This window comes from Capsella rubella, unplaced genomic scaffold, assembly GCF_000375325.1.
Source record: "Capsella rubella cultivar Monte Gargano unplaced genomic scaffold, Caprub1_0 scaffold_4, whole genome shotgun sequence".
Classification (NCBI taxonomy): Eukaryota; Viridiplantae; Streptophyta; class Magnoliopsida; order Brassicales; family Brassicaceae; genus Capsella; species Capsella rubella.
Genome location: NW_006238920.1, coordinates 13,428,511 through 13,444,431, shown reverse-complemented (window position 1 = coordinate 13,444,431; position 15,921 = coordinate 13,428,511). Strand labels below are relative to the sequence as shown.

General features: G+C 38.5%; 7 protein-coding genes across 7 annotated transcripts in view; 2 read left to right on the top strand and 5 right to left on the bottom strand.

The window, feature by feature from the left end:
- Nucleotides 1-409, bottom strand: part of LOC17888703 — a 2,640-nt gene extending 2,231 nt beyond the window's left edge. Inside the window, exon 1 of the mRNA XM_006293289.2 lies at nt 65-409. Coding sequence (XP_006293351.2) covers nt 65-226 — 162 coding nt within the window. The 5' untranslated portion in view covers nt 227-409. The remainder of the gene's footprint in view (nt 1-64) is intronic.
- Nucleotides 410-2,385: 1,976 nt separating this feature from the next.
- On the bottom strand, nt 2,386-5,143 carry LOC17889039 (pre-mRNA-splicing factor CWC25 homolog). The gene is made up of 4 exons (XM_006293315.2): nt 4,834-5,143; nt 4,226-4,532; nt 2,925-4,029; nt 2,386-2,806 (listed from the first exon to the last, which is right to left on the bottom strand). The coding sequence occupies exons 1-3, from the start codon at nt 5,019-5,021 to the stop codon at nt 2,956-2,958; spliced, it is 1,569 nt and encodes a 522-aa protein (XP_006293377.1). The 5' UTR covers nt 5,022-5,143; the 3' UTR covers nt 2,386-2,806; nt 2,925-2,955.
- Nucleotides 5,144-5,358: 215 nt separating this feature from the next.
- Nucleotides 5,359-6,395, bottom strand: LOC17889064 (pre-mRNA-splicing factor CWC25 homolog). The gene is made up of 3 exons (XM_006295707.2): nt 6,186-6,395; nt 5,674-5,962; nt 5,359-5,582 (listed from the first exon to the last, which is right to left on the bottom strand). The coding sequence occupies exons 1-3, from the start codon at nt 6,371-6,373 to the stop codon at nt 5,559-5,561; spliced, it is 501 nt and encodes a 166-aa protein (XP_006295769.2). The 5' UTR covers nt 6,374-6,395; the 3' UTR covers nt 5,359-5,558.
- Nucleotides 6,396-6,613: 218 nt separating this feature from the next.
- LOC17889045 (protein ENDOSPERM DEFECTIVE 1) lies at nt 6,614-8,973 on the bottom strand. The gene is made up of 6 exons (XM_006294077.2): nt 7,899-8,973; nt 7,575-7,694; nt 7,377-7,493; nt 7,194-7,283; nt 6,983-7,090; nt 6,614-6,891 (listed from the first exon to the last, which is right to left on the bottom strand). The coding sequence occupies exons 1-6, from the start codon at nt 8,802-8,804 to the stop codon at nt 6,811-6,813; spliced, it is 1,422 nt and encodes a 473-aa protein (XP_006294139.2). The 5' UTR covers nt 8,805-8,973; the 3' UTR covers nt 6,614-6,810.
- Nucleotides 8,974-9,260: 287 nt separating this feature from the next.
- LOC17888649 (methionine aminopeptidase 2A) lies at nt 9,261-11,920 on the top strand. The gene is made up of 10 exons (XM_006294185.2): nt 9,261-9,563; nt 9,820-9,862; nt 9,958-10,065; nt 10,147-10,392; nt 10,478-10,569; nt 10,662-10,756; nt 10,972-11,068; nt 11,149-11,292; nt 11,383-11,600; nt 11,696-11,920. The coding sequence occupies exons 1-10, from the start codon at nt 9,410-9,412 to the stop codon at nt 11,804-11,806; spliced, it is 1,308 nt and encodes a 435-aa protein (XP_006294247.1). The 5' UTR covers nt 9,261-9,409; the 3' UTR covers nt 11,807-11,920.
- A 59-nt stretch (nt 11,921-11,979) lies between these two features.
- Nucleotides 11,980-13,145, top strand: LOC17888436 (F-box protein At3g28330). The gene is made up of 2 exons (XM_023784660.1): nt 11,980-12,056; nt 12,158-13,145. Exons 1-2 carry the CDS (start codon nt 11,980-11,982, stop codon nt 13,143-13,145), a joined length of 1,065 nt encoding a protein of 354 aa, XP_023640428.1.
- Nucleotides 13,146-13,642: 497 nt separating this feature from the next.
- LOC17888429 (glycylpeptide N-tetradecanoyltransferase 1) lies at nt 13,643-14,956 on the bottom strand. Its single transcript, XM_006295755.2, has one exon. The coding sequence runs from the start codon at nt 14,954-14,956 to the stop codon at nt 13,643-13,645; it is 1,314 nt and encodes a 437-aa protein (XP_006295817.2).
- Between the last annotated feature and the right edge of the window lie 965 nt (nt 14,957-15,921).

The window sequence follows — 15,921 nt, the reverse complement described above, 5'->3', positions numbered from 1 at the left end:
TCTCTCTCTCTCTCTCTCTCTCTCTCTCTCTCTCTCTCTCTCTCTATGACATCTTTTTAGTTACCTTAATCGATTTGAGAGCTGGCCTGTTGAGTCGTTTCAAGTGGGTACGGATTTTAAGATCAGAAAAGGCATTACCGGCGGAGACAACTGAAGAAGGAATGAGAATCGCCACCGTCATTACCAGAGCGAAGAAGAAGCCGACCCTTGTCCAATTAGCCTCCATGGTTAGTAAAGAAACACAGAAAGGTTTAAGCTTTTCTTCTTTCTTCAACAAAAGAGATGATTTTTGAGGAAGGAGATGAGAGGTTTCTTCTTCTTCTCCTTCTTCGTCTTCTTTAGTGTTTATTTTTTTTGTTGGTTTATTATTGAGGTTGAGGAGGGGGGATTTTTGGATTGAAGTGGATTGCGTTTAATTCTGGGCACTAAATAACAACACTTTGGCAAAACCTTCATAATAACAATAATAAAGGACCCATTTTTTATAAATATAAATAGAGACAAGTAAGAAAGAATTTGGATTCTATTGCATAAGATTGGTTGCTTTCTTTTCTCTGCTAATATTTTCTTGTCAGAATCTTTTTCTGGAAAAATTCTAATGATAGATGTCTTTTTTTTTCTTATATTAAAAATTATCACATTTTACAGTCAACCTTTATAGATAAAGTAGATAAATTTTTACTGAACTGGAACATTCCACTCTTGTTTTCATACATTTTTATTGGGATTTCAAATAATAAATTTATTGGAATAGTGACAAAAGGGCTAAATAAATTTATTATATACCCCATACTAATAATAATCACTAAAAAGAAAAAAGAAAAAAACATATCACACTGGCAAGGATTTTAAATGCAAATCTCCATCTTATTCTTTCTGTTCTCATTGCCTAATGATGTCTATTAGAATAACATTACAAAAATCAATTTCTTACCTGATCATCGTCAGCTTAAGCAATTCCAATTATTTTTATGGTAGAGAATCTAAATCCGTATTATTTGCATCATCGTTTTCTTTTAGTTACATAAATAAATAACTAACTGGTAGAATCTTACCGCAATTTATTCAAGTAGACCAACACAAATCGCATACATAAGCGAGATTCAACACAAACTTTTTAACCTACAACGTTAGAACTTAAAAAACCTTAACAGAAAATGTATAGATATTGGCAACGAAAAGAACATAACAAACATATTGATACTAGTATTAAATTACTATAGGTCAACTGTTGAAGCAAATGTTGCACACTATGATCACTAATTACTTATTTTATACTAATATATAAAGGGTAAAATTAGAAAGGAGGAGCCGTGATTGGTTGGGAGAGAGCACCAGCAATGTGAAAAAAACAGAGAAGAGTGTAAAGTCAAAAAGTCAGAGAAGAGGCCACTCGCTCGCTCACTCTAATTGTCGGTTTAATATTATTAGGCGACGAGACATCTTCCAATTATCTTTCCTCTTCTTCCTTTCGTTTTCCATTCTGTTACATCTCCAACTTCATTTCCCACTTTGTATTTCTTTTCTTTTTAAGTCTCTCGGGACTTAATATGTCCTATACCATTAAATTTCATATTGGCCAAAAATACATACATGTTGCCTATTTTCGTACAAATCATCGTCCATTTTTATAATTTCACCATATTTTTTTATATGATTTCTATTCTTTTTTATTTCTTGCAATTTTATGTTTTTTGGCACCCTATTTTATTTATTTTTAAATAGTTTATATCCCATATAATATTAAGAAATTTATGTGCACCGGTACAAAGACAATAGAGATATTTTAGAAGGTGCAAATTGGTTGCATCTTCTTCTACCGTCCGTACTGATATCGATTTTTTTTTTTTGTTATTATTATTATTTGCAAGAATAAATACGAAAACTAAAGAAGCTTACAAAATGATGTTAGATGATGGTGCAAATATGTTTGGCTCCGTACTTTTTTTACAAGTCTTCCATTCGATTCAATGTATGTATTTTCAAATGGGTTAATTAATATTGTATACTTTTTTTTTTCCTTTACTTCTAGGTTGGAACTTTATTTGGTCTTTGCTTTGCAAAGTCAATATATTCACGAACGGCACCAAAATTAAAAAAGAAATGTCAAACATTTGTAATTCGATTTTGAACATCTTTGCCAACGATGTGATAAAAGTGTGGAAATGACATCATTGGTTCATTTATGCTATACACGTGAACCCCCTCTCCTCCTTCCTTCCCTCCCAAGCTCCCAATTGCTCGAATCTTTTGAAATTATATATGACATGTTCATATCTCAACACGTCAATCTGTTTCCCATTACCAACCCAAACTCTTTTTCTTTTTTTTTTTTCTTTTTTTCAATCAAATTTGTTTGTATTTTGCTTAATCATCATCCGCAGCAACTCAAAACATAAGAATTTTGACAGAAATAAACTTTTACATGAAAGATGATGGACAGAAAAAAAATAACTGAGAAAATAATAGAGTCTCAACAAAAAGACAAGAGAGAGAGAGAGAGAGAGAGAGAGAGAGAGAGAGTGGCTTCATCTCGTGGTTTCTTTAAAAAGTGCCAAAGGGGAATCTTGGAGTATTATGCTTAACTACAATGTCACGGGTTTTTTTATTGACTCTTTCATACACCTCATTTCTACGTCCCACTCACTTCATATTGTATTACACACACACTACCACCATTTCAAATCCCACGCTCCCTTTTGCGGATAACATACTGGACCACCCCCATAATGGGCTATTGCCTATGGGCCTCAGCCTCGTCGCCCTCACATATCTAAACATCAATCAAAGAGCTTCATCTGATAACCTGGAATCAGAAACACAATGTCAAAAGGGCGATCCACATTTCTCACAGTTTTAAGAGACACAAAACCTTATAACAATTATTGTGGTATTATTCAGTTACAGTTTTTAGAGATACAAACCTTGCATGTTTTGTGTTGTTTAACAATATCATCAACGGCGAAACGCATTGCCTTCAGCTTCAGTTCCACGCTGTGAATAATAGCTTCTTCGCCGCACGCTTTCTTCTATTGTTGAGCTCCCGCCTTTCTCTATCCCATACACACTTTTATTAGCATCGTCCAAAAAGCTCTTTCCCATGGATACTTTGTTCTTGTCAGCTTCCACTGCATCAGTCTCATCCGCTTTCTTCAATCTTCTCCATCTTTGCTCCTCGTGCACCTCTGCATCCATTTGCATTTGCTTCAATCTAGCAGCTCTCTCCTCTTCTGATAGTTTCGACCCTCCTTTCCGGCGTCTATTCTGGTATTCATTCTCCTTAGAGGGATGCTTTCCATTGTCTAAATCCTCTGTTTTCCTTTTTTTATCCTCTTGACCATAACTCTTGAGATTTTCCCTTTCCAAACCGCCTCTAGGGGAGTGATTCTGATATCTCTCATTGGTACGAGTTTCTCTATGACTTTCTCTTCTGTTTGGTTCATCATCCATATCTGACCTTCGTCTCTTATCTTGACTTTCTCTTCTTTTGGACTCATCATCCAGATCTGACCTTCGTCTCTCATAGTGCTTATCATGACTTTCTCTTCTTTTGGACTCATCATCCAGATCTGACCTTCGTCTCTCATAGTGCTTATCATGACTTTCTCTTCTTTTGGACTCATCATCCAAATCTGATCTTCTTCTCTCATAGTGCTTGTCCCTACTTTCTCTTCTTTTTGACTCATCATCCAGTTCTGACCTTCGTCTCTCATAGTGAGTATCCTGACTTTCTCTTCTTTTGGACTCATCATCTAATACTGACCTTCGTCTCTCATAGTGCCTATCACGACTTTGTTTTCCTTTTGACTCATCCTCTAAATCTGATCTTGGCCTCTCATAGTGTCTGTCATGCGTCCCTGATGTTTTCTGATGGTGGGATTTTCTTCCATTATTCTCTTCATCAGAATCTTCCTCCGAATCAGAATGGTGTCTGGATGAAGATTGCTTGTGATGTTTTCCACTTTTACGCTTATGCTTTTTCTTATGGTCCTTTTTGTCTCCATCTTTACCCTTTCCTTTTTCTTCTACCTAAAACAGAAGAAACTTTCCACCAGGTCAGTAGCTGTAGAAAAAAAGAACGGCAAAAACATAAAAAGATCCAATGAAAGCAAATTCAGTTATAGGCAAAAAAAAAAAAAAGCAAATTCAGTTGCAAACACACAGACACAGGAGCAGGACACAAAATCCTCCATGTACATAGCCAAGAGGAAAAAAATAAACTTACAGATTTGCGAATAAGAGCCATCTTCACAGGATTGTTCTTGATCTTGGCAAGAGCGTCCTGCTCACGCTGCCTGATGAGAAGCAAAGGGTCAGAATGAAGTTTCCTCCAAGAATCATTAGCAGATTGCGGCTTCTCCTCAAACAGCGCACCAGGAGCCGACTGATCTGGTTTCTCACTGGCACTATTACCAGCTTCAGCTTGGGCTAAAGGCTGCTCTTCTTTCTGAAACGAAACACCTGAACCACTCGCACTTCCTTTCCCTACAGCTAATCCTGAATCATACAAAAACTCCAATCTCTCTTGTCTCCTGCAACAAAATTAAAGAAAAAAAGTTCACAACTTCAAATCACAAATCACTGAAACCCCATCAAACTACCAACATATGCATTATATAGATTCTAATTACTCCAAATCACAAAAAGCATACGACTTCAGAACGACCCAGAACTCCAAATCACCGACTCCATCTCCAGTCGTTAATTTAACTAATCAATTACCAAAAACGAATCTTATAGATTCTACGCTAGAAACTCAAAACGCCAACCCTAATTCCCATAGATACCACCCAAATCAAATAGGATCGAGTAAAAGGAAAAAGAGAAACTTACGGAATTAGACCGGCTTGTTCCTGGAGAGCGCGAAACTCAGAACGCTCCCTCTCCTGCAAGATCTGGAGACGAAGCTCCTCAAGCTTTTTCTGTTCGGCCTCTTGTTTCTGCTCAGCCTTCCACACGGTCTCGATGTTACGGAGACTCCCCGTATGCCATCCCTTCTTGTTCAGAAATTTCATCCCCATGGCTACTCCTCTTGTTGTTTCTCCTCCTCTCGCTTCAAAATCTGGTCACCTTCTTCCCTGTTCAATCGCAAACTCGTCGAGGGTTGTATCTATTTGCTCCGTCGCCGCCGTATAATCGAATTAATGAGATGAAATCGGAGCCGTATGTTTTTAAAAAGCGTGTTGAAGGGTGATATTGTTATATTTGGGCCTCGTGTTAATGGGCCTCTTGTTAATGATCGTTCTAAACCGCAAATCTAAGCTAATTGGACCCGGTTTAGCTTGATTAAGTCCAATGAAACTCTCACTGTGTTGAAATAAGTCCCAAACAAATCTGACTCAACTACTACACATTTGTTGACATTATAAGAGCGTATTAACAAAGTCAATTACTAACTAAATAGCTTGTATGTTTTTCACTAAAGAGTATGCTTTTGAAGTAGAGAAAAGCAAATAACTAAAGAATGTGTTTTCTTTACAGACTTCAAAAGATGAATATTGATTGCGCGATGTCATTACACTCTAGGCTGATGTTTTCTCACGTCGCTCCATCATTAATTATCCTTTCACTTTTCTTTTCACCTGTAAAATACATAGAAACACAATCCAACAGGTCAGCAACACAATCGAAATCAACCACGATTCAAAATTGAAAGAAGGAAAGGTAACTTACAGATTTGCGAGCTTCCAGCTCTTGCTGCCTGATGAGAAGCAAAGGGTCAGAGTGGAATTTGCGCCAAGAATCATTGGCAAAGTGTGTCTTATCATCATCAAACAAGGCACCAGGAACCGGCTGCTTCCGCTTCTTGTTCTTGTTCTTCTCGCTCCTACTACTAACACTAGTAGCATCAGTTCTATCTTGATCATTCTGAAACAAAACACCACGTCCTGAACTACTGGGATTCTCTTTCACTACTAATAATTCTGAATCATACAAGAACTCCAATCTCTCTGGCCTCCTCCTACAAGAATAAACAAACAACAAAACTATAGTTAGAAAAACAACTCAACAAAAACAATAAGATTCCAACTGTATCGCCTAATCACGACTATAGATAATCTTCACATCATTCAAATTTCACTTCCAAAGGTTATTACAAACCCAATTAACACCAATGGAAAGATATATTCCAAATCACCAAACTTTAATCAATAACCGATCGAAATCGAATTTGGAAAACTTACGGAACGAGACCGGCCTGTTCCTTGATAGCGCGAAATTCAGAACGCTCCTTCTCTTGAAGGATTTGGAGACGAAGCTCCTCTATCCTTTTCTGCTCTGCTTCGTGCTTCTGCTCAGCTTTCCACACTTTCTCAACGTTTCGGAGACTTCCCGTATACCATCCCTTCTTATTCAGAAACTTCAACGCCATTGTTTCCTTCTTCTCCTTCAAATCGAAACTCGTCCAGGGCTTTTATAATCTCACCGCCGCCTTTAACAACAAGGACAACAAATCAGAGCCGTCCGTTTTTTTAATGGGCCTGTTTTGGACATCTCGCGATTTAATCCCGGTTTACTTTGGTTTAATTTAATTCGAGTGATGTGATCAGCGAAATTTGTTGTTTTCGGAAGTTTTGCAAAATCCAAATTCCAAATACTTAACTACGAACAATGCTCAGACAAAGCTAATTGATCATTAACACTCAGGTATTACAAGACAACTGATGTATATGTACACATTCAATTGTTATTTCAGGTATGTAATAAAACAGGTTATGAGTTCCAAGCCAAACCAAAGAGCTAGTAACTATGCTAACTATGGCTCGCTTTGTTTACTGTGTAGTAAGTAACCTTCTGGGAAAAAATTTATTAAACCGAAGTTGTGCACTCTTGCTGCACGCACTTCTTCTGGTGTTGGATAAGCTGGCTTCTAAGGTAGCATTCTTCAATCTGCAGAAGAAAAAATACTTTCATAATTTTATAAACTAAAAAATAAATAAAGGGTTATGTCCCTAAACTGTATGTATTCTTAGGTTTATACCTGTGACGAATGTGTTTTAAGCAATGAAACTCTGCAATCTTCTACTGATGCTTTTTCTCTGCTGCTTACTCTTGCTAGTTCCGACATCAAAGTCTCCATCTCTTGTGTCTGCAAAGTACATCAAAAGAAGTTGTCTCAGTTTCAACAATTGCTTGTGTAAATAATTTTGCTTCTGTTCTTAGTGTGAAGCACACTAATTGTAATTGCTTACCTTAGGCAACAGATTGCCAATGTTTTGCACAATGCCTTCCATAGACTTTGTAGCTACAGCAAGTGCTTCTGCTAACTCTTTAGTCTCAACCTGGTTTTGAGAAACAAAGTTCAAATGTTTAGTACAAAAGGTATAAAATGGAACAGTATTCTTCCTAGTTGATGAGACCAAAACAATATATACCTTAGTTTTTGAATCGAGAGGCAACCGCAATGAAGCATTCACCAACGCTTCAGTTGTTTCTGATAGTGAAGTTGAGAATTCTTCTTCAAGGGCAGCCCATTGTTCCAAAGAGGGAGTCTGCATAGAGTTAAAAGTAGTTTAGTCACAAATGATCACAAACTATATTTGCTCAAATGTGCAATTTAAGATCTTAGATACCTGAGACTGTACAATCTCTGTAACAGCTTTGACCCTCTGTAAATGTTGGAGTTCTATGCGTTTCTTCTGTACAGAATCGGACAACTCTGACATTTTCAAACCAAGGGAATAAAACATTCTCTGCAAGAACAACAATTTACAGTTAAAGGTGGAGACTTATTGCTACTTCATCCTAGTTCATAAGATTACCATCACCTAAACCACAATCACTTCTAAGACTGATGTTAATGTTTCAACCTTTGATCTATATACAAAACACAACTCTGAGATTGTGCAAAAAGCTATCAAATTTAGGATTTTTAGAGTTGAAGATCAGAAACTAACCTCGGCTTGTGCTTTCTGAGACTGTGTTTTAATCTCAGCATTTGCATTGGCAAATCTCCATTGCAAGTAGCGGTTATGGAGCAGTTTCAGAGAATGAACATCAGCTTGTTGTCCTAAAACTTTCTTCTGCTTCTTTGTATCAGCTTGAATCTTCGAATTAGGAGCCACCGGAGGCAATGACAAACCAACCCCATTTTTAAGCGACAATGAAGCTCTTACGTCTCGAAACATGGAAGCATCGTCGGAACTCAGGGATCGAGAAAGAGGTGAGGCGGTGGGAGTGTTAAAGACCTTTGCTTGGTTCCTGATTGCTGGCAACAGATCTAAGCCGTTGGATTTGGATATCTCTCTCTTGTTATCTTCTTCACCGTCCGTAGAGGAAGATAGGCTCGACCGGAGAAGCCTAGTCGCGGCGGAAGCTGTAAGCAACCGCTGTTGATTCAGCCGCGATCTAGACGGGGGCGGCAACATCGCCGTCGTTGGAGTGTCGAGACGGTGGCCGTTCTCCTTCAACGGCTTAGATCGAACCTGCTGCTTAGGGTTTTTACCTCCGTCGGCATGTTGGATAGGAAAAGGCGAGTCTAAGCTACGCGCCGTCTCGGTAGGACGATTCTCGTCGCCGTCTGGCATTTTTAATTGTCGTCTCATCCTCTGAGCCGAAGTGGACCGCTGATTCTGGTGTTGGTGATGATGCCTGGGAGAATTTGAAGTCAGCAGGTGAAGATCTCCGGCGGAAGAGGAGGAAGATGACGACGACGACGAAGAGGAAACGGGAGACATGAATCTAGAGCTCACTTCTCTCACTCTTGGCCGTCGCGTTGACGGTGGAGGAACCGGCGCCGGAGCAGTAATCGCCGGTGTAGATGGGTGTTCCATAGATCGGCCGATTCTAGCATCCATTACCATCGGATTTCTTCAAAAGACAGGAATTTGAAGACAGGAGATATTAATTCCGATTAGAAGACAGGAATTGTTCAAATCGGATTGGAAAATTTCGAAACCCTAGGCGAAGAGAAAAGGGGGAAGAATGTATAAGAGAGGAAGAGACAATGAGAAAACTAGCCGTTGGGTAATGCTTTCACTAGCGCAACGGTTCTCTTGTCCGTGAATCTGAATGAAACGATTGGTTTTTATTTTATCTAAATTGCTTTCTCAATTAAAGTAATAAAATTAGATAAATCAGATTAGTGTTGGTGGGCCTCTTAATATTGGTCCATTAAGGAGTGTGTTCTTTGATGTATAAGGGGTTGCAATTTCTTTAAACTTTACGGCATTTTGCAATTTCTTTAAACTTTACGGCATTTTGCAATTTCTTTAAACTTTACGGCATTTTGCAATTTCTTTAAACTTTACTACATTTTGCAATTTCTTTTTCTTGATAGACGAAGAAAATTTGGGAGTGAAAAAGGTAGAGTTTGACTTCTTTCTTTTGAATTTTCTTCAGCAAATTCTGATTGAGCTTGGTACGATTTTCTTCATATGGTGGGGGTGCCTTGTTAGAATTAGTTGAGATGGCGATAGGAAACTCAGAAGTAGCAACTATGGAGGTGGAAGCCGAGTCCTCTAATGGAAAAGAGACTCTATTAGATTCTGACTTAACGAAGAATCTTGATCTTGCTCTTGCTCAAGTGAAGGACGATGAAAAAGAAGAAGATGGAATCAAAGGTAATATGATTTCTCGTTTTGATTGATCATGAGGGGGAAGTGGAACAGATATTTTTTGTTTGTTCTTGTTCTCTTTCGTGTGTTCTTGATTATTATAATTAGATGGGAATTTGGATTCTTATTAGATTCAATAACTCTGCTTATGTCATCATAGATGCTAATTATTCTAGGAACTAGTCTACGTCAATTTGGTTCTGAGTTTCTCTAGTTTCTTCCTTTTCATGGGTTGGTTAATACTTTTGTCTTTTCATTTTAGCTGAGGCTTCAACAAAGAAGAAAAAGAAGAAAAGTAAAAGCAAGTGAGAAAATTGTTTACGTTTGTTTTTTAGTACTATAGAATGTTCAGTGTTTGCTTTGATGATCTTTCTCAAAAAAAGCGGATGATTGTTAATAGGAAGAAGAAGAATTCTCTTCAACAGACTGATCCACCTTCAATTCCTGTTCTTGAGCTCTTCCCTTCAGGTGAGTTTCCTGAAGGGGAAATCCAACAGTACAAGGATGAGTAAGTTCACATTACCTTGTCTAGACTAGATTCTATGTAACATTTTGTCTTGCTAGCCAATTCTATAATATTGTAATGTAGTCATTTGTGGAGAACAACATCTGAGGAGAAAAGGGAGATGGAGAGGCTGCAAAAACCGATATATAACTCTCTTCGCCAAGCAGCGGAAGTTCATCGTCAAGTTAGGAAGTATGTGAGAAGCATATTGAAACCTGGAATGTTGATTATTGACCTCTGTGAGACTTTAGAGGACACTGTTCGTAAGCTGATATCAGAGAATGGTCTTCAAGCTGGAATCGCATTCCCAACCGGGTGTTCTCTGAATAAGTTAGTTCTACCTTTTTTCATATATTTCTGCATTTCTTTTATCTTTTGCTTGATCAACGCGGCTCAGATTTACTTGAACATTCAGTGTTGCTGCTCATTGGACACCAAACTCTGGAGATAAGACTGTCCTTCAGTATGATGATGTGGTGAAGTTGGATTTTGGAACACATATTGATGGTATGATAAAAATAAAAACCTTTTTATATGTTTGTTGGATTTTTCTTATTGTAAAATGTCTCATAATAACAATGATCATGTTGTTTTGGCAGGGCACATTGTGGATTCTGCTTTCACAGTTGCGTTCAATCCAATGTTTGATCCTCTTTTAGCAGCCTCACGTGAAGCAACATATACTGGTATCAAGGTACTCCTTCTGTTTTAGCTGTGCTTCTGGTTCTGTGACTGTGACTACTTGTGAGATTCTTCTGTTCTTGGCTATGGTGAATGCAGACGTGACTTCTTCTTTGAAGTTTGCATTGTTAATTTCTTCTTGTAACCATATCGAGCTTCTTCTTAAAAGAACTTTCTCGATCAATCCAGCTGAATATGTCCACTGTGTTATTAATTTTGTTGGTTCAGGAAGCCGGGGTAGATGTCCGGCTCTGTGATGTTGGTTCTGCAATTCAGGAGGTCATGGAGTCTTATGAGGTTGAAATCAATGGAAAAGTCTTCCAAGGTAACCAATAACTTCAATGGCAAAAAAATTGGTAGTTTCTATTGGAGTATCATAAAATTTTAACAATGCTGTGTGGGCAGTCAAAAGTATCAGAAACCTGAACGGGCACAGCATTGGACGCTATCAGATACACGCTGAAAAATCTGTTCCTAATGTTAGAGGAGGCGAGCAGACTAAAATGGAAGAGGGTGAACTATATGCCATTGAAACTTTTGGATCAACCGGTAAAAACAACTCTCACATCACACTAGAAGAAATGTGGATCTTGAGAATTCAGCAATAAACTGATTTTTTTCTCTCTTTTCATATTGCAGGAAAAGGATATGTGAGAGAAGACTTGGAATGTAGCCATTACATGAAAAACTACGATGTGGGACATGTCCCTTTGAGGTTACCAAGAGCAAAACAACTCCTTGCTACCATAAACAAGAACTTCTCCACTCTAGCCTTCTGCAGACGCTATTTGGACCGCCTTGGTGAAACGAAATACTTAATGGCATTAAAAAATCTCTGTGATTCTGGCATAATTGAGGTAAACTTCTTAGGACTTTGTGTATATATTATATTCTCTGATCACTCTGTTTATGAACATATCTTTTGATGAAATTTGGTTTCTTTGATTTGTAGCCATGTCCTCCAGTTTGTGATGTGAAAGGAAGCTATATTTCTCAGTTTGAGCATACGATCTTGTTGCGGCCAACTTGCAAAGAGATTATTTCCAAAGGAGACGATTATTGAAATGGTGTTTTTGCTTTTGACATATGGTGATTTTAGCAGAATTTTATTTTAAAATTTTAAAACCCTCGAGACCTAATATATATATCTTTATTGTATAACTTCTTCCCCGGGTAAGAGCAGAGTAAACCCTAAAACCCGACAAGTTATACAGAGAAAAATTGAACAAGTAGTTGATGAATTCGTTAAACTTGGATCTATTGGAAATTATACTAGCGAGGTTACCGATAAGAACATCACAATTTGCAACTTGGTTTGCAAGAAATGGAAATCAATCGTGGAATCTAAATATCTCCGGGAGCTTTTCCTTTCTCATCATCAAAACTCGCACTCTTCGTGGTCGCTCATATGCAGCGACGCTAAAAACAAAGAAATCTTGGCTCACTACGGATGTGACAATTGGGGACTTTCACTATCCCTTTATTCTTACATCTCTTCTTTCCTAACCGACGAGTTCGAGAACCACAAGGACCCAACAGTTTATGTCCTGGCTTACACGGATGTCGGATTGATTTTGGTCTGTTCGTATTCTGATACCATCGGGAGAACCAACTATGTGGCTAATCCGATTTCACGACAATGTGTTGGTATCCCTACTCCGCCTCCTCAAACCCTACTTAGAGTATCAAGACCCGTACCCTCCGGACTCGTCACAAGAGTTGAGGATGGCGTCGTTTTAGGTTACAAAGTTGTTTTGATCAGTGCAAGAAACATCATCGATGTCATAACTCTACTTATTTATTCATCTGAGACCGGCTTGTGGAGTTTGACCACTCTCCGTTCTTCTCTCCTTTTGCGCCGTATTGTTTGGCACAATCCCGTTAACTTGAACGGAAGCCTTTACTGGCTCGGTTATGAGCAGTCTAAACCTAAAATTCAAGTTGTTGTATCACATGATTTCTACGCTAAATCTGATCTATGCCAAGTTTTACATTTCCCGGACGACTTGAATAACAAATCAGATTGTACAAGACTACCTTGCACAACTTCCCAAGGGTTTCTTATGTATATGAACATAAGTTTAGAGCGTAGGTTAAGTATATGGAGGCTAGAGAGCTGCGAATGGAAATTAGTAGCTCAGATAACTTCAAAGACGGCTTTTGATTACATTCCACTGGCAATAAACCCTTTTGATTCTAATATAGTCTACCTGCTGAGGAACATGCATCACTGTTTGGCATGTGCAAACTTGGACAAAGGCAAGTTTGAGGACCATATTAGCGACAGCGGCACTCTGACTTTTTCTGGCGACTGGGACACGGCGGTAAAAGATCACTATGAAGCATATCACACCTTTTCTCTCCCGCGTTGGCTCTATCGGATTCCTTCCTCACTCTCTTGAGCAAGGTGAGAGGCATGCTATACACTTGCTTCTCTTTTTTTTTCCTTATTATTTTCCGTTTCTTATGTAAGATGGGCAAGTTCTTGGATGTTGTTTGATATATTTTGATGTGGTTGTGGCATTTACACACTTTTGGTATCTTTGTTAGCTTGTTGATGGATTGTTAAGGAGACCATTACAAGACAACACATTCATTTCTGCATCTAAATGTGTTAATTTCTATTTATAGACTTATTTAAAAAAATTGTATGTATGTGACTGTTATGGCATTTGAAGTTATTTCTCTGTAGTCCCGAACTTTAAGGTCTTATGATAGATGCACACAAGTAACAAAACCACACTTCCAAATAATTCAAAATCGCATTGCCAAAAGAATTAAAACTCACTTATTTCAGTAATCATAAAAGAAATCGTTCAGATACATGAAAATAAAAATAAAAAATTCAATACCAAACTAATACCATCCAACTCTCCACGAAAGTTGTTTAAAGAGCTTCTCAGAAAACAAGGCCAAATTGTGATGGCGTCAATGCACTTCTTAAGCGGTAATTATAGAGATAGTAGTACTGCATCTGTGAATCTCCTCGATAAAACTTCAACTCTTTGACGAAACTCTCATTGTGCATCACATCCAAGGCGTAGAACACATCAAAACCTTTTTGTTTAGAGACGATTAGGGCGTCATTCATCAGCTGGGGCAACGAGGTCTTTGTCGCGACATTGTAGTAAGAATAAGCACACTCCACTGTCTTGTATTCCAGGTTTTTGTCGATAGATAAAGAGACAGAGTAGAAGCTGCAGAAGTCAGTGACGTCATGAGTTTCAGGACATTCTACTACGTAACTGTGGACGACGTCTTTTCTTGGGAGAAGCCAGTGCTTGACATCGTTTTCATCAAAGTCAGTTGCAACTCCAAACTGCCTAAGGTAGTTCCTGAGCAACCCTGTAACAGCAGGGACATCACGTAGTTCCATTCCCCTGAATCCAGGAGTGATCGGTGCATCTGGTAACTTGTAAAGTTTGATGGTCATCCTTGTTTTCACTTTGTCATGACCACCAGATGTAAACTCAACATCCATTAGCTTCTTCGGGTTTAACATTCTTAGCCAGTATTCGCAATGGCAGACGATACTAGACGCTGGTTTAGCACGAATATCAGGTAAGCTATAAGCCGCTTGCCATATATCCTGCAAGTGAACCCTTCTAGTCACCTCCTTGATCATGACAGAAGCAAGTTTCTTTGACCTGAGCTTTTTGTGAACACACAAGGTATTTATCTTGGCAAACTTGACAACCTCATCATGCACCCTAATTCTTTCTGGCACGCCACTGATGAAAGCAACGAGTTTCTTCGAGGTCGTTACCCGGACTCCAATATGCCAGCTCTGGTAGTAACCAGGTGGACACAATGCCCACCTTAGAAGCTCCATGGAATAAGTTTCCTGGAACAACTGGCCGGTACCAAAGTGTAGCTTGAGAAAGTTGTACAATTCTGTACACATATCATCAGACTTCAAATCACATGTGGTCCATTCATACTGAGAAGGAAGGTTGTATGGCTCTTGCTTGACCTCAGATAACAGAGTTGCGGGCTCAACTGGACCTTCAGGAAAACTCGTGTCTCCGTGTTGACTCGTCAAGAACTTTGAACACGGTAAACTTGCAACAGAAGCTAATGGGTTAGCTTCAACGATTTGATCTGATTTCTCTTCTTTAGAGCCAGGCTGAGATATCGACATGTTATCAGACTGGATTTGTGACTTCTTTCCGCCCTCAGCTCTTTCATGGGCACTGGGATCAGATGGTTCCATCTCCTTCAAATCGATTTGGCGTAGGTTTAGGGTTTCTCAGGGTTTTCGTTTTATACATAAATATAAGCCCTAAATATAAAGGCAGCACTTTATTACTCTATTTAGTGATTCCTCTTCTTAGTCATTAAACCACTTTTTATATTTAATTTAATTACAAATTAATCTAAGAAATCTCTAAGATCTCTCCATTAAAGATGGCTTTAACCATTATTTTTAGCTTCATTTTTCTTTTTAAAGAGGCATTTCTTTTGGACCCAGAAGGAAGAGTATGAAATATTATTGGGCTTTGAAATAATGGGCCTGACATCCAAAACGTGAGGGGCTTATTAATGTAAAATATGAAAGTTGAGTTGGGGCGTTTTGTAATTCCCTAAACTTTGATTCATTTTGTCTGGATAAGAAAGACAGGGGGCAGAGAGACAGACTAAGGGAAGAAGAACGAAAGTTGGAATATGGAAAAGCGTAGACTTTCTCTATTCAAATCAAAGAGCAGACATTCTTCTACTTGGGTCTGCTCTGAATAATTGATTTGCGTCTCATTGAGCTTAGATTTCAAGTTGGGATGTGGATAGAAATCCAGAAGTGGCAGCTCATATGGAGGTGGATGTTGGAACTATGTTTTACATAAGCTAATTGGGCTTAGTAAAACTAATTAGTGTGAATGTGAAATGGGCTTAAGAAAGGCCTATCTCATGTTGGAGCTCCAAGAGGAGTAGGGTCAAGTTGAAGTAGAAACAAGAACGACTTCTGTTTTGCACTTCCGTGAGAATAGGTATCCATTGTTTTATGAATCCCTGAGAATCAGTAACATGGAAACTCATCACGTTGCCCACCTCTCCTAGATTTGCGTTGGGTGTGGTTGATTGATTTCAAAATCAAACTTATCCTAAACCTCTATATAAACACACAAGTTCAAGTCTTTGAAAAGAGGAATCGACAAGTAACGCTTGGTCGAGTAGAGACTT

Coding starts and splice junctions, on each gene's coding strand:
- LOC17888649 (XM_006294185.2), top strand. CDS start 9,410: ATGGCGATAGGAAACTCAGAAGTAGCAACTATGGAGGTGGAAGCCGAG. Junction 10,757..10,971: donor CAACATATACTGGTATCAAG/GTACTCCTTCTG, acceptor TTGTTGGTTCAG/GAAGCCGGGGTAGATGTCCG. Junction 11,069..11,148: donor CAATGGAAAAGTCTTCCAAG/GTAACCAATAAC, acceptor CTGTGTGGGCAG/TCAAAAGTATCAGAAACCTG.
- LOC17889064 (XM_006295707.2), bottom strand. CDS start 6,373: ATGGCGTTGAAGTTTCTGAATAAGAAGGGATGGTATACGGGAAGTCTC. Junction 5,963..6,185: donor GAACAGGCCGGTCTCGTTCC/GTAAGTTTTCCA, acceptor TTATTCTTGTAG/GAGGAGGCCAGAGAGATTGG. Junction 5,583..5,673: donor AGCTGGAAGCTCGCAAATCT/GTAAGTTACCTT, acceptor TGTATTTTACAG/GTGAAAAGAAAAGTGAAAGG.
- LOC17888436 (XM_023784660.1), top strand. CDS start 11,980: ATGAATTCGTTAAACTTGGATCTATTGGAAATTATACTAGCGAGGTTA. Junction 12,057..12,157: donor ACATCACAATTTGCAACTTG/GTTTGCAAGAAA, acceptor GCTCATATGCAG/CGACGCTAAAAACAAAGAAA.
- LOC17889045 (XM_006294077.2), bottom strand. CDS start 8,804: ATGGTAATGGATGCTAGAATCGGCCGATCTATGGAACACCCATCTACA. Junction 7,284..7,376: donor CTCTCGATTCAAAAACTAAG/GTATATATTGTT, acceptor TCTCAAAACCAG/GTTGAGACTAAAGAGTTAGC. Junction 6,892..6,982: donor TTAAAACACATTCGTCACAG/GTATAAACCTAA, acceptor TTTCTTCTGCAG/ATTGAAGAATGCTACCTTAG.
- LOC17889039 (XM_006293315.2), bottom strand. CDS start 5,021: ATGGGGATGAAATTTCTGAACAAGAAGGGATGGCATACGGGGAGTCTC. Junction 4,533..4,833: donor GAACAAGCCGGTCTAATTCC/GTAAGTTTCTCT, acceptor ATTTTGTTGCAG/GAGACAAGAGAGATTGGAGT. Junction 4,030..4,225: donor TGGCTCTTATTCGCAAATCT/GTAAGTTTATTT, acceptor CTTCTGTTTTAG/GTAGAAGAAAAAGGAAAGGG.
- LOC17888429 (XM_006295755.2), bottom strand. CDS start 14,956: ATGGAACCATCTGATCCCAGTGCCCATGAAAGAGCTGAGGGCGGAAAG.